Source organism: Labeo rohita, chromosome 7, assembly GCF_022985175.1.
Source record: "Labeo rohita strain BAU-BD-2019 chromosome 7, IGBB_LRoh.1.0, whole genome shotgun sequence".
Classification (NCBI taxonomy): Eukaryota; Metazoa; Chordata; class Actinopteri; order Cypriniformes; family Cyprinidae; genus Labeo; species Labeo rohita.
In genome coordinates, this window is record NC_066875.1 from 60,637,091 (window position 1) to 60,651,511 (window position 14,421).

General features: G+C 37.8%; 1 protein-coding gene across 1 annotated transcript; it reads left to right on the forward strand.

The window, feature by feature from the left end:
• Positions 1–917: 917 nt before the first annotated feature.
• On the forward strand, positions 918–13,983 carry LOC127167608 (uncharacterized). Its single transcript, XM_051113735.1, has 10 exons — positions 918–940; positions 1,327–1,488; positions 2,512–2,621; positions 3,413–3,497; positions 4,301–4,496; positions 4,591–4,659; positions 5,667–6,625; positions 7,599–8,389; positions 9,866–10,069; positions 12,031–13,983. The coding sequence occupies exons 1-10, from the start codon at positions 918–920 to the stop codon at positions 12,282–12,284; spliced, it is 2,853 nt and encodes a 950-aa protein (XP_050969692.1). The 3' UTR covers positions 12,285–13,983.
• The last annotated feature ends 438 nt before the right edge of the window (positions 13,984–14,421 follow it).

Genomic DNA, 14,421 nt, shown 5'->3' on the forward strand with positions numbered 1-14,421 from the left:
AACATATTTTCATGCGACCGTTTAAAATGAAACCGGAAATAAACAGTAACAAACTCACACTTTACATTTTAATAATAATATTACAAATAAATGTAATGCATTACTTTGTACATTTTAGTATACGTTTGTATTACAGTAGTGTTTAGTTACATATACTGGAAGGAAACAAACATTATAATATGTGAGCATTTATATATATACATACACTACCGTTCAAAAGTTTGGGGTCAGTACATTTTTATTGTTTCTTTTTTTTTTTTTTTTAAGAAATTAATACTTTTATTCACCAAGGATGTATTAAGTTAATAATTAAAAGTTTATTAAAAGTTAATAATAAATAATTTACATTGTTATAAAATATTTATATTTTGAATAAACACTGTACTTTTTTTAAACTTGTTATTCATGAAAGAATCCTGAAAAAAAAAAAAATCACAGGTTCCAAAAAATATTTGGCAGCACAACTGTTGATATTATCCAACATTGATCATTCTAATAATAAATCCGCATATTAGAATGATTTCTGAAGGATCATGTGACACTTAAGACTGGAGTAACTGCTGATAAAAATTCAGCTTTTCATCACAGGAATAAATTCTATTTTAAAGTATGTTAAAATAAAAAACATTATTTTATATTGTAAAAACATTTTGCAATATTACAGTTTTTTTTTTTTTTTTTAAGTTTATTTGCAAAAACAAATAACTCCATTTTTAACAATTACAAAAAACATGTTTTTTCATTGTGCATTCCAGTTACTCTCAATCAAACTGCAGGTGGGTTATTTTGATATAAATTAAAAATAACTAAACAATACTATAAGGTAATTAACACAATAAGCTAGCACATGATAACATAATACAAAACAAATGAATAAAGTTATTTTGCAAATAAACTTTATAGAGAGAGAGATAGAGATGATCTTAGAAAAGAGAAAAGGGTAACATTTTAGTTTAAGGTGTCCTTATTACACATATTACATGTAATTACTATTATAATAACAATAAGTCATTATTATTGCATAATTACATGCAAGTAACCCTAACCATATAGTAAGTACATGTAGTTAATTAATATTACTCAGTACTTAAATGTATAATTAAACTGCAACAAGGACATCTTAAAATACAGTGTAACTGAGAAAAGACCTTAGAAAATCCCTTGACTTTTTAAGATTGCATTAGTTTATTTCTGTTTTTCAAGGCCTGGGTTTTCTTTTTAATTCCTTTTATGTTTTATGGTTTCCAGTGTTTGTGAGCTGCGATCATTAATAATACTGACTATAATGTCATGAAATGATGAAAATGTAGTTTTATTGAATGACAGTGGCTGTAGGAGCCCATCTCAGGGCCTGGCCAGCTCGGAGCTGCTGCGCATGCGCACCGGAGCAGCGCTAATGGCGGAGAGCGTGCGGTCGCCGTTCGATTACCGGGAGCCCCCGACCCTCGACAGCGACGGGGATGGCAGCAAGCCGCCGCCACCGCGCGGGTCAGTCACTCTCGCTGGGGAAACGGATCGTGCCGTTTGTTTCGGGGGGAATGCTCGGATTAGCGTGCGTGCTAACGGTTAGCCGGTCCGGTTCTGTTGTCCTCGTGCACACGCCGTGATGAGAGAAAAACCCGCGGCCGTTATACCGCACGGAGCCTTTCTCGCGCTCCGAGCCCACGCGTATCGCTACTATGTTATTTTTCCGTTCCGCTTTACCGGGGCGCGTAAATGTCAGAAGCGGCGGCGACTCGAACGATTAGCAAAACACTGCGCGAGTGCGCGAGACCTGTCAGCGCGTGCACGGACACTGCTGCTGAGCGCGCTCTCGTGTGCAAGCGACCGTTACAACAATTCACCATGGTAACCGAATCGGCGGACATCGAGCGATACTTTCATTCCAGTAACGTTACAATTATTGTATCAGTTTGATTGATACATTGAACCAATGATTGTACGATTGATACATTAATACATTGTATCAGTTAAGTGACCCATATTTTACTTGGTGTATTTCTTTATTTGATACTTGACCACACACAAAAATAATAAGTCTGTTTGTTATTGTTATCATATTACTCCCAGCTAGCCATGATATGTTCTAAGAATGTTTTGCTAACGTTTCCATTGTGCAAACCTTATGGGAATGTTTTCTAAATGGTCTAAAAACAGATGTATGTAATAATGTTCTAAAACATTTACAGCTGAAATTGTTCCGTGAGCGATGAATAAATAATGATATTAAAGACCAAACAACTTTGATTGAAGGTTTTAGTAACGTTACCGGAATGAACATTTGCTCATGATTTTGACAGAAGGTTGAATCGTGTGTCATTCGCATACTGCCTTATCATATCCGACTTTAAAAGCAGTGTAGTTATGAAGCATGCATTCTGTTGTTTTACACATCGTGTCATGAAGTGATCCGTTCGGTTAGTGTTTGTATGAATCATTGCAGCAGCATGTTAAGGGCTTGTATCAGAGCGTCTGATGGTGTGATGTGGTGTGTTTGTGTGTTCTGCACAGGCGTGTGTGTGGCAGGAAGAGGAAGGGGACGCCGGTGAAGGTGTGTGACAGAGCGGCGTATGTGACGGAGGATGAGGAGGAGAGTCTGTCTGAACACAGTTACAGCCCAGGTACTCAAACACACAATCTGCTGCATGTGTTCTGTCCTCTGATTGATAGCTTAGAGTTGTTTGATCAGTAAATGCTCTTTTATTGTAACTGTACAAACGTCCACTTTGTGTTTTTGCTGTCAAATCTTGACTGATTTTTATCAGTAAGCGTCAGAATGACTGTAGTCATATTTCCAGATGAACTCTTACTGGACTGAAGCAGCTTGGCTTTACTTGATTCTCCATGAATCATTTTGTAGAAAAAAAAAATCAGCGATTCTCAAATCTGATCATCAGGATCTTTTGAGGAATGTTTGTTTCCAGAGGCTTTACTTTCACTGTTTCTTAGTGGAGGAATGATCTTCCCAAGCCTCCAAAACATTTCACATCTTTTGAGGAACGGATTGCATTGCATTATATGTTTGGATCATTTCGGTGTCATCTTACTAAGACATATTATTGGAGATATAGAGTGACCACTCATATTTACATCATTTTATGTCAGTATCTGCTCTACTGTTGTAAAGACCTCATTGATTTACATTACAAGCATCAGAATTTCATCATATAAATATCAGCGTCTGTCACAAATTGCATATTTTTGCACTTTACATATCAGACTACGTGAGACATGAAGCCTGATAGATCAAATATGATACAAAACAAATGTATTTTTATGTTTTGTATAAAGGTTTAATATGTTGTTCCATTTCAAAAACGAGATTTCTCTGACCATTATTTCACATGTCAGGCTGTACAGGGTTGGTTTCTTGATTTATCCATTTTTGTATGTGATTTTGGTGTTTGTGTAGGGGACGAGCAGTACGCAGAGGGAGCTGAAGACCGACTTCCTCCGCCAGGCAGCCCGTACTACCTCACCGACCCATCACAGCTCTGGTACGAGAGTTTTGTTAATGCACGAAACCTCTCATTAACACTGCGTTAATGCACAATTCATCAGAGCACATCATTCTGAAGAAGTGAAACGTTTTTGTTTTAAGGTCCTTGTGCATTGAGTCTGAGAATTGAAGAGAATTGAACCTGTTCTGTTTGTTTTAATGGCGGAAGAAAGTTTCGGAGGCAGTGTGTAAATGTGATTGACACAACATAAGGTCGTATTTTATTTTAACGTGTGAAACGTTTGGACTCAGTGTGCTGTGGAAGCTTATTTCCACCACAGAATAAAAATAAAACTGGAGTAATTATGACTTTTTGTCTTGCAATTCTGATTTTTGTCGTAGTTCATATCTCAAAAAAAAAAAAAAAAATATATATATATTTTTTTTTGTAATTCAAAGTCTCATAATTCTGAGTTTACATCTCACAATTTTTTCATTTTTTCTTGCATTCCTGACTTTTTTCCTCATAACTTTTGTTCTCAGAATTCTAAATTTATATATTGCAATTCTGACTTTTTCCTTGCAATTCTGACTTTTTCCTTGTAATTCTGACTTTTTTTCCCTCTTAATTTTGAGTTTATATCTCACATTTTGTAATTTTTACATCTCACAATTCTGACCTTTTTCTCTGAATTGAGTTTTTATTTTGCAGTTGTCAAAGTTTACATCGCAATAAAAACAGGTAAAATACAGGTAAAATGCAGAACTGTGAGAAGTCACTTTCTTTGTTCTTTGGCAGAAATGAGCTTCCCCATTCCTCAGATGTGTTGACTCCAAATGTACTGTGTTTGTGTCCTGCAGTGTGCCCGAGCTTGCTGAAGAGGGCGCTAGCGGCGTCCGCGGCCCTGTGCTGTTCCACCCACCGCCCAACTGCAGGATTAGAGAGGTGCATTGTGGGAGTCAGGTCCGGCTCGTCGTCATAGCCATTCGAGACATTGCCAAAGGCGAGGAGATCACAGTGGACTACAGCCTGACCGACTGGGGAGAAAATGCCATGGTGAATGATAAGAATGCCACCGAAACACGTCATGTGCTCTCTGTGTGTGCTTGACCACTAAACTAAAATTCATTCATGTTCGGTTAAATTGCAGGGCTTTCATACTTCAGTATCTCCACGTGGGTTTGAATGTGGATTCAACCCAGAGAGCAACATCAAGAAGGTGATTCATGCAACACACACACACAAATCACGCTGCATTGACACTGCACAACATCAATTCAGTAGATTATGAAGTGTTTATGCAGTGAACACTGCAATCTGATGTGCATCTCATGCATTTAAATAAAATGTCAATGCATGTGAAAAATAGTAAGGAAACTGACCAAAAGGAATTGCTCACTTCTGCATAATTAGTTTTTTAATATGTATATGAATGGTAAAATATGCTATAATAAATTGGCAAATAAGATAAGTATTGAAAATGTCACAAATTAGATGTGGTTTCCTTAAATTCTACCATATGTATTTGTGTATGTACATCAACTGTCTTATCAAACTTGTAAAAAGAAATGCTGTTGTCAACAAAACTACAAAAAAAATATTATTTTTCTTAAATACTAGAATCTGCTGTTTCTCTTCTGTTTTAGAGTGAAATGTTGCAATAGTAATATTTTTTGTTTTATATTTTTATTTAGTAATATTCAAGATCATAAAAGCAGGGTAATTATACTTAACTAAATCTAAAACTGTTTAAAAAAAAACAAAAATTTTGTAGTACCTGAAACTAAACTAAATTTAAAATAAACAAACAATTTTCTATTGTTATAAAGAAGAAACAAAAACCATAAAAAATAAATTACTTGAAACAAAATAAACTTTAACTGAAAAACAGATTTAACATTGTTTTGACAAGGCAACATTCCTCATTTTCATTTATTTTGAAAGTACTTTTGAAGGCACTAAAATAACTACAACTACATAAACTACAATGAAATGGAAATTAAAAATAGAAAAATAAAATTTTTGTAAATATTAACACAAACTATAGTACTGTACCATGATACTAAAAAGTTCTGAACATTCGTCTTGGAGTGAACAGGCCATAAAGTTCCATGTTTCTGTTCAGTAGGTACATTTTCCCATTTGTAGCTATTGGATTGTGCTTTTAGAACTGAAATGTTTCTTTAATAAAAATGTCTCACTCACAGCTCATTTGGTTCTCTGCAGGAAGAGGAGCCGGGTTCGCTCCCTCTGTCTCTTACCGTTTCTGACTACCTCACTCCGTCATGGTCGCTGTCTCCCTCCTCCTCACCGCTGTCTCACTCCGAGGCCAGCGACTCTGACCGAGAGGAGGACGAAGAGGAGGAAGACGACGACGATGATGACGACGACGAAGAGGACTTGGAGGATCTGCGGGGCCGCATGATGAGACGCCGCAAGAAACGGAAAACCTCGGTGACCGTCAAGAAAAAAGCCCCGCCCAGGACCCAGCCACGCCCCTTGTCCTTCACATGCCCCGCCCCTTCTTCTCCATCACCCTTCCAGCAGCCTCTAGCCCCGCCCACAACAAACATAAACAACAATATAAACATAAACATCGGTGCGAGCAGCACGCTCTCCCGCCGGCAGCACTGTCCGTACTGCGGCCGGCATTTCCGCTCGCTCGCACGCCACCTGGAGAAACACCACGACCAGCAGCCCGAGGTCAGAGCCGCCATGGAGCTGTCGCACCTCCCCGCTCACGCAGCCGGCGCCGCCTCGCACCCGTTCGCTTCTCCCGCTCAGCCCTCGTCCTCCCTAGGAACGTCCCTGTTTTCCCGTGAGCGAGACTCTTTGTCTTCAGGTTCAAAATCTGGAAGCGTCTCCTTCTCGCTCTCGCTGTCTCCGCCTCCCGTCTCCAATACCTCAAAGAAGAGCTCGTCGACTTCGCCTAGAAAGGGTGCAGCGCTCGCCGCTAACAAGAGCCCCGCCGTCACGCCCAACCCTCCCGCCAGGAGAGGACGACCGCCGAAGAAAGAGAAGGAGCAGCAGCAGAAGAAGCAGGAGGAGGTGGAGCGAACGAAAGAGGAGCCGCCTCCCACGCCCGGGAAACAGGAGGAAGAGGAGGAGGAGAATGAAGAGGAGGAGGAAGAGTTTGACATGAGAGAAGATCGAAGCGCAGAGGAGAAAAACGGTGAAATGGCAAGGTGAGTTTGTCTGAATACAGGTTGTCAGAAACAGGTGTTTTGTGTTTGTTTGGCTGAATTGTGACCGCATGACAGCATTTTAGTGCCACGTTAAAAAAAAATAATTAAAGTTGAATTATTTAATAAATAATTGATAAAAGAATAAAGTTAAAATATTGCGAGAATGAAGTCGAAATATTACGAGAATAAAGTCGAAAAATTACGAGATAAAGTCAGAATACTATGTGTTAAAATATTACGAGAATAAAGTCGAAATTACGAAAATAAAGTCAAAATATTACGAGAATAAAATAAAATTGAAATGTTTTGAAAATAAGTTTAAACTACTAGAATTAAGTCAAAATGTTTAGAGAATAAAGTAAAGATTACGAGAATTAATTTGCAGCAATTACAAGATTAAAGTTATAATACTTTTATACCTCAGAAAAGACAATACAACATGTTACATATACAGAGTCGCAATATTACAACTCAACAACTCAACCTCAAAATATTATGACTTTATTCTTGTAGTATTTTGACGTTATTCTCGTAGTAATTCAACTTAATTCTCGGAATATTTCAACTTTATTCTTGTAGTATTTCGACTTTATTCTCTAAATATTATGACTTTTTTTTTATGTGCCACTAAGACATCAGAAATAAGCAAGCTCAGCCCAGGTGACAAAAAGTAACGCAAAAGGAACTTTCCATAAAAAGTAACTAAGTAATGCAATTAGATACTTTTTTTAAAAGTAACACAGAATTGTAATGGATTACTTTTAAAAGTAACTTTCCCGAACACTGGTTGCAACACATGACATAATGTCCATATGACTTTAGATCAGTCAGTGGATTGTGTTGGCTGTCCAGAAGGATACGTGTAGATATCCTGGAAGGGTGTTAGGATATGAATAGCTAACGTTGTGCAGATCAGGCACCTGGAGAATGTTGATATTTCACTGTAGTAAGTTGTGTGGTTGTGTTCCTGCAGCTCTCAGCGATCTCACATGCCTCCTCTGCTGTCATCGCTCTCCACGCTGGTGCTGTACCTCCGCCGGCAGCAGCACTCGTCGTTCCTGTCGCTGTCCCGCGCTCCGGCGTCGGCCGAGGCCTGGCGTCTCCTCTGCCACTCCAGTCTGGCTCTCCTGATCCTCTACAACCGGCACCGCGAGTGCGAGGTGGCCAAACTCACCGTTCAGGACTACCGCAGCCGCGCCGCACCCTCCTCTACCTCCTCCTGCTCGCTCGACGCGTCGCTCTCCCCGTTCGAGCGTGCCGTTCTCTGTCACCTGTCGCGTGTGGGTGTCCTGGGCAAACGCGGCCGCGTCCAGCCGCTCATTCTTCCTCCCCATTCAGAAGCGTGTCTGGATCTCCTCCTAAAGACGTCTGCAGACGTGGGTGTCGATCCCGAGAGCCCGTACGTGTTCTCCCGGCCGTATCACTCCCCGGCCACGCCGCTGCGCGGGACCGACCTGCTCCGGAGCCTGGCGCGCACTAGTGGCGCCAAAAACCCCGCGGCGCTCACCGCTCCCCGCGCTCGACGACAGGTGGCCATTCTGACCCAGCTGCTGCTGCTGGAGGAGGGCGAACGGGCGCCGGGTACAGCCGTGAAACGATTGGAGGATTTCCTGCAAAGGGAGTATCACGTGACTCAGAACTGCGCTCGGATTGGTCAGGACCCGGCGCTGATGAACCGCGTGGGGAGAGTCGTGCTGTACGGAGAGAGAGAAGGAGTGCTGTTCAGAGGAATGAGCCTGCAGCACATCTGCCTCGAGCTGGACGGTACCGGGAAACATCACCGACAGTGCATTCATTTGATCGAAAACAGTGAAATATTATTACAGTTTAGAATGTCTTTATTCTGATGAACTGTAACTGATTTCTGTGATGCGCAGCTGAATTTTCAGCATCGTTACTCCAGTCTTCAGTGTCACATGATCCTTCAGAAATCATTCTAATATGCTGATTTGCTGCTCAACAAACATTTATGATTGTTATCAATGTTCAAAACAGTTGTGCTGCACAATATTTTAGTGGAAACTGTCATATATTTTATTTTTCAGGATTCACAGATGAATAGAAAGTTTAAAAGAACAGCATTTATTTGAAGTAGAAATCTTTTGTAACATTATAAATGTCTTTACTGTCACTTTTGATCCATTTAATGTGCCCTTGATTAATAAAAGTATCATTTTACTTTTTTAAACTTAATTTAATCCTAAAAGTTTAACAAAAATGTTTTCTTGAGTAGCAAATCAGCATATTAGAATGATTTCTGAAGGATCATGTGCCACTGAAGACTGGAGTAATGATGCTGAAAGTTCAGGTCTGATCACAGCAATTAATTACATTTTAACACATATTCACATAAAACATTTCCAAAACAATTCTAATGATATTTCACTGTTTTTACTGTATTTTTGATAAATAAATGTATCATTGGTAAACAGAAGAGACTCTCAGAAACATTAAGAAAAATCTTAATTATTCCAAACTTTTGACTGGTCATGTACTTGTGTATCTGGTTATGACATTACTGATACTATAGATGCTCTTGTACAGGATTTGTGAAATTAATAACATGCAGCCTTTTCTTTTTAACTTGCAGCTGCATTACATTACATTTATTTTACAATATCTGTGTAATTTAGCAACCCTTTTATGTGTCCCTGGACCACAAAACCACAGGTGTATGTGTAGCAATAGTCAAAAATACATTGTTTGGGTCAAAATGATTGATTTTTCTTTTATGCCAAAAATCATTAGGATATGAAGTAAAGGTCATGTTCCATGAAGATATTTTGTAAATTTCCTACCATAAATATATATAAACATAATTTTTGATTAGTAATATTGCTAAGAACTTATTTTGGACAACTTTAAATATGATTTTCTCAACATTTTGATTTATTTGCACCCTCAGATTTCAGGTTTTCAAATAGTTGTATCTCAGCCAAATATTGTCACTACATTAATGGAAAATGTGTTTATTCAGCTTTCTGATGTTTAAATCTCAATTTCAAAAGAATTGACCGGTTTTGTGGTCCAGGGTCACATATTAGGACTTGAACGGTGTGACAGTACAGATTATCCCACACTGTTAATATTACATTACATATTTACAGAGCCCATTTAATGTGCAAATGTGAAAATACACAGTGGAATATGTCCAAAATGAGTCAAGACTGTTGTGAGAACTTGATATTAGAGGGTTTTATTGTGTCCAACATGTTAAAGCATTTCCTGTCTTTGGTTCAGTGATGTCGGGGAACTCTGCCGACTCTTTCTCAGATGACTCTGACGGAGAGGCCAGTAAGAGTAAAGACAGAGCTGACGCTGGAAAGAAGGAAGGGTCCGGTAATCGAGCGCCGCGGTCGAAGAAGAGCAGCAGCCCTCATCTGTCACCGCCCACGAGCTCACCTGCAGCGGGACTCAAGAGACGCAGCGCTCAGGTCAAATCAGGTACACTCCTGCTCTAAATGAGTTTAATCATATTTTATTAAAAGTTATTTTGAAGTTTTGTTGAATCTGAGTTTGCAGATTGCATAGAAATTATAGAGAAATTAATCAATAGCAACATTTTTTTTTTTGTCTTCTCTGGTTGCACACAGCAAGAAAACAGTGTGAAAACCTCACTAAATTTAGTGCACTTTGTAGCTATTTGTGTAGTTGGTGTAAGAAAAATAAACTTGATTCAAGATATATTTCCAAAAAACGATCTTGAATTCTAGTAATAATATCTAAACTTCTACAATGTAATAAAATATATTTTCTTTATATTTTAAATGTTTAAATATTGTGTTTTCTGTTTTCATTTCAATTTTTGTAGTCATTGATGTATTTAATTTAATGTATTTAATTTAGTTTTTATTTTATATTTTAATTTCAGTTTTTGTTGCAATTTTAGTGATTTTGTTGTGTGTTTTTTTTTTTTTTTTTTTTTTTTTTGATTTGCTTTGCTTTTTATAGCAGGTCTATATGTTTTTATTGTATTTATTTGCTTTTTCAGTTTTAGTTATTTTAGTACATTAAATTAAATTAATAGAAAATTAGATACGCTGCTTTGGCAACTAGCTGAAATAATTGAATAAAAAAAAATAAAGTTAACAGAGTTAACAGTGCTATTTTAGTATTATTGATATGCTATTATAGTTTTTAAATGCCTTGTATTAGTTTTTATTTTGTATTCTGTTTTAATTTCTATTTTATTTAAAGTTTTTGTGATTTTTGTTTTGTAATCTTTACCTAAGATACCTACTTTTTTAAGACGTGTCTGTGTAGTCTTCTGTTTCAGTTTTTGTTATTTTAGTGCATCAAGTTAAACTAATAGAAAAAAATTCTGTTAACAAAAAAGTTTTTAATGGTTCTGGTTTTAGTTAACTATAATAATCCAGCATGTCACAAGACATTTTTATGGTTGTTGTCAGTAGGGGTGTGCGATATTGACAAAAAATAATATCTCAATATTTTCTGGGATTTTATCGATAATGATTATTAGACGATATTTTGCTGAGTGTGTTATTGTGCTGGTATCCTAAGGACTACCGTGGACAGCTGACTAATACATTTTTTTTTTTTATATTTTTCATATTCTGAATGGTGGTCAGTTCACACTGATTAATTAGTCTTTTCCAATAAGTTTATATTGATTTTTACCTTTTATGGGCATTTTAAATTTTTAAAAGCCTTAAGTCAAATTCTTACATTTGGGCTGTTACCAAGCAAATGAAATCAATATCAACAAAATGCCTCTTTGCAATGCAAACGAAACACAGAAGCTGCATTTGAAGTGGCATTTAGATGTATTTACACACTGTTTAATACAGGTCATGAATGCATTTAACCTGCAGTTACAAATGCATAAATAATGTTTTAATATTTTAATATTTTAAAGTCACAGTTAATAAGTGAGTCATTGCGATTGAACCGAATCATTGAATCGGTTGAATCATTCAAGAATGAAACACTGTCAAGTTGCTCAGAGATGAAAAACAGTGCTGTGGCAGTGTTTGGAATGATTTTTGTTAGCAGAATAGCGCAAAAACAGGCAATATGGTGTCTACGTAAGTCTTGTAATTCTTGTCTATTGAACTGTTTTAAAAAATCAATATCACATTTGTAATCATGATCATTTGTGGAGAAGAAAACGTCACTCTTCTAAATGTATTTTAATAGACTGCATCATGCAGTGAAAGAACGCACCGTTAATGCGTACGGGCACTAGTCCAGACTTCACGTAATGCCTGCACTGCACTCTGTAGGTGTTTTGAATGGTTTTTGTACAGTACTCGATAATGTCAAATTGAACATCAGTTATGATATTATCACAGACGAACCCCCTAATTGTCAGTAATTGTTGTGTCACGTATGATAGGGCTGTGTTAGTATTGACGTGTGTTAATGGTGTTATGTGTGTGTCTCAGGGAAGCGTGGCGTCCTGAAGCGTCCGTGGTCGGAGGCGGAGCGTGTGGCGGTGGAGACGCACCTGAAGCGTAACATCATGGAGCTGCGTGTTCCTGCTAAAGCGGACTGTGAGCGATGCCTGCAGCTCTGCCCTCTGCTGGTCAGCAACCAGCGCGACTGGAGAGCCATCAAGTTCTACTGCCACAACCGCATACAGTTACTCAAGAAACAGGGACGCCGGGACGGGAACACAGCCGCCACCGCTGTCTGCTAACCACAGTAACACACACACACACACACACACACATGTACAGATGACACAGCGGTGTTGTATTTTGTTGAACTGTTCTCCTAAGCTAGCGCACAGTGCAATCGCACACGCACTTCCCACATTCCCCTGTGTGTGTGTTTCTCAGACCATTTCTCTGACAAACTAACAAACTTTTTCACACAGCGGTGTTCAGACTCCTCAGAAACGCAGCAGCGATGAGCACAGCAGGTATGGTGACGTTACGGTGTAGCTCTTTCTCTATATGGACTGTTTGGCTGTGATGGATCTGGACTGGTTTTGGACTGGTTTTTCTCTCCACCCGCTGGAGGTGGTGTAAACAGTGTTGGATTATGTGGGACCAGCTCGAGGTCAGTCTTACCTCACGCGTCTGGAGTCTGATTGTGTCCGACAGACGTCAGTCTGCACCTCTGGAGATCCGCTTTACTATCAGGATCAATCTCACAAACACATCCAGATCAAAATCAACAGGAAAAAAATAGGAAATTATATTTTGCATAAAGAAAATGATGCCTGTTTTTATTATCTTTTTTGTTTGTTTGTTTGTTTTTTTATTCTACATTTTAACTTATTTATTTTTGCAACAATTAATATTGACAGGCTTTTCTATGGAAGCTTGTTTCCACCTCATAAAAACAAAAAAGGTAAGTCTAACTTTGAATCTCACAATTACAAATTTTTTTTTTTTTTTAGGTAACCATTGATTTACCCTAAACTGTCAAATTCTTTGACCCCACAGAATGAGGTAGAAAACAAACCATAATTCCTGGACATTTTACTTTTAATTTGTTTTCTAATTATCAATAGTGAGTCTCATTACTGTAATACATTGATCAGCAGAGGAAATACTACCATAATGTATAAAACTTTTTCCAATGAAATTGATCATCATTTTGTCATCATTTGATCAGAATAAGATTTTTTGCATTAGACATTAATAATATTTCCAGCTAAAATGTTCTAAAATGTCTGAAAATAGCAACAAAATGCAGAAAATCTCAGTGGTCTGAGAAACTGGCTTAATTTTCTTCATGCAAAGTGTATTTTTTACTTTTTTTGCATGCATCGTAGTTTCAGGGTGAGCTCTGATCTGGATCTGTTTGTGAGATTGATCCGTCTGTATTCTGAAGTGTTGGTTGCCTTAACTTTTGTTGTGTTGTTGGTTTTCTATTGATCTCGTCTGGCTGCAGCTGATATTAAACCCAATCACATTCATTCGTTTCTATGCATCATCAGTTCATTTCAAGAGGAACGTGGTGTTTTCGGGATCATTGAGTTTGGAGATCAGTCACGTTTCATTCCGTTGGAGTTTGTTTTGCTCATCTGTGCCAATCCGAACACGAGCGCGTGTTGTTATTTCGTGAAGACTGTTGAAGGACGCTGAATCTCCTCCCTCTCTCTCCTGTACAGTGGTCTGATCTCTGATCTGTGTACAGTGACGTGTCGTAACATGATATTAGCCGGTAGAGTGTTTCCACTGCGTGATGATGTACATTCTGTAAATATGACTTATATGAAAGTACTACGTTTTAAAGTTGTTTTCTTAATGCTGTTGTAAAGGTATATCAGATTTTAGAGAGATGATATCTTGACAAATACAGAGCTTAATGTCACTGCAAAGAAAAACATTTGAATTTCAGATTGTCATGTCTTTTTATTAAATTACAAACACATGGAAACATCAGTCGGTGTGTATCTGGATGTCATTTATGATTTTAAGTTCTCACACAACACAAGCTCACATGCTGCAGGATAGTAAAAGTTATCAGTCGTCATAAATGCAAAATAACCACTGGTGCTCTTTGGTCATTTTTGACTGAAAAATGTTTTTTTTTTTTTAGAATGTTTTACTTCATCATAATGGCACAAAGACTTGGTAAAGGTTTGTGTGAACACAATAAATTAATCAATTAATTAATGCTGTGATTTGAAAAGGTTAAATGGTCCTGAAAAATAGTCACACTTGTACTGTTTGCGTTCAAATATGACCACATTAGAATGAGAAGTGAAAATAGCACCCAAACAAAATCTTTAGTAATATCCACATTAAATGCGGAAGATAACTGGTTTAGATGTAGGGCTTGATTTTAAGTTATAACTGTTCCATGAAAATAGTTTAGTA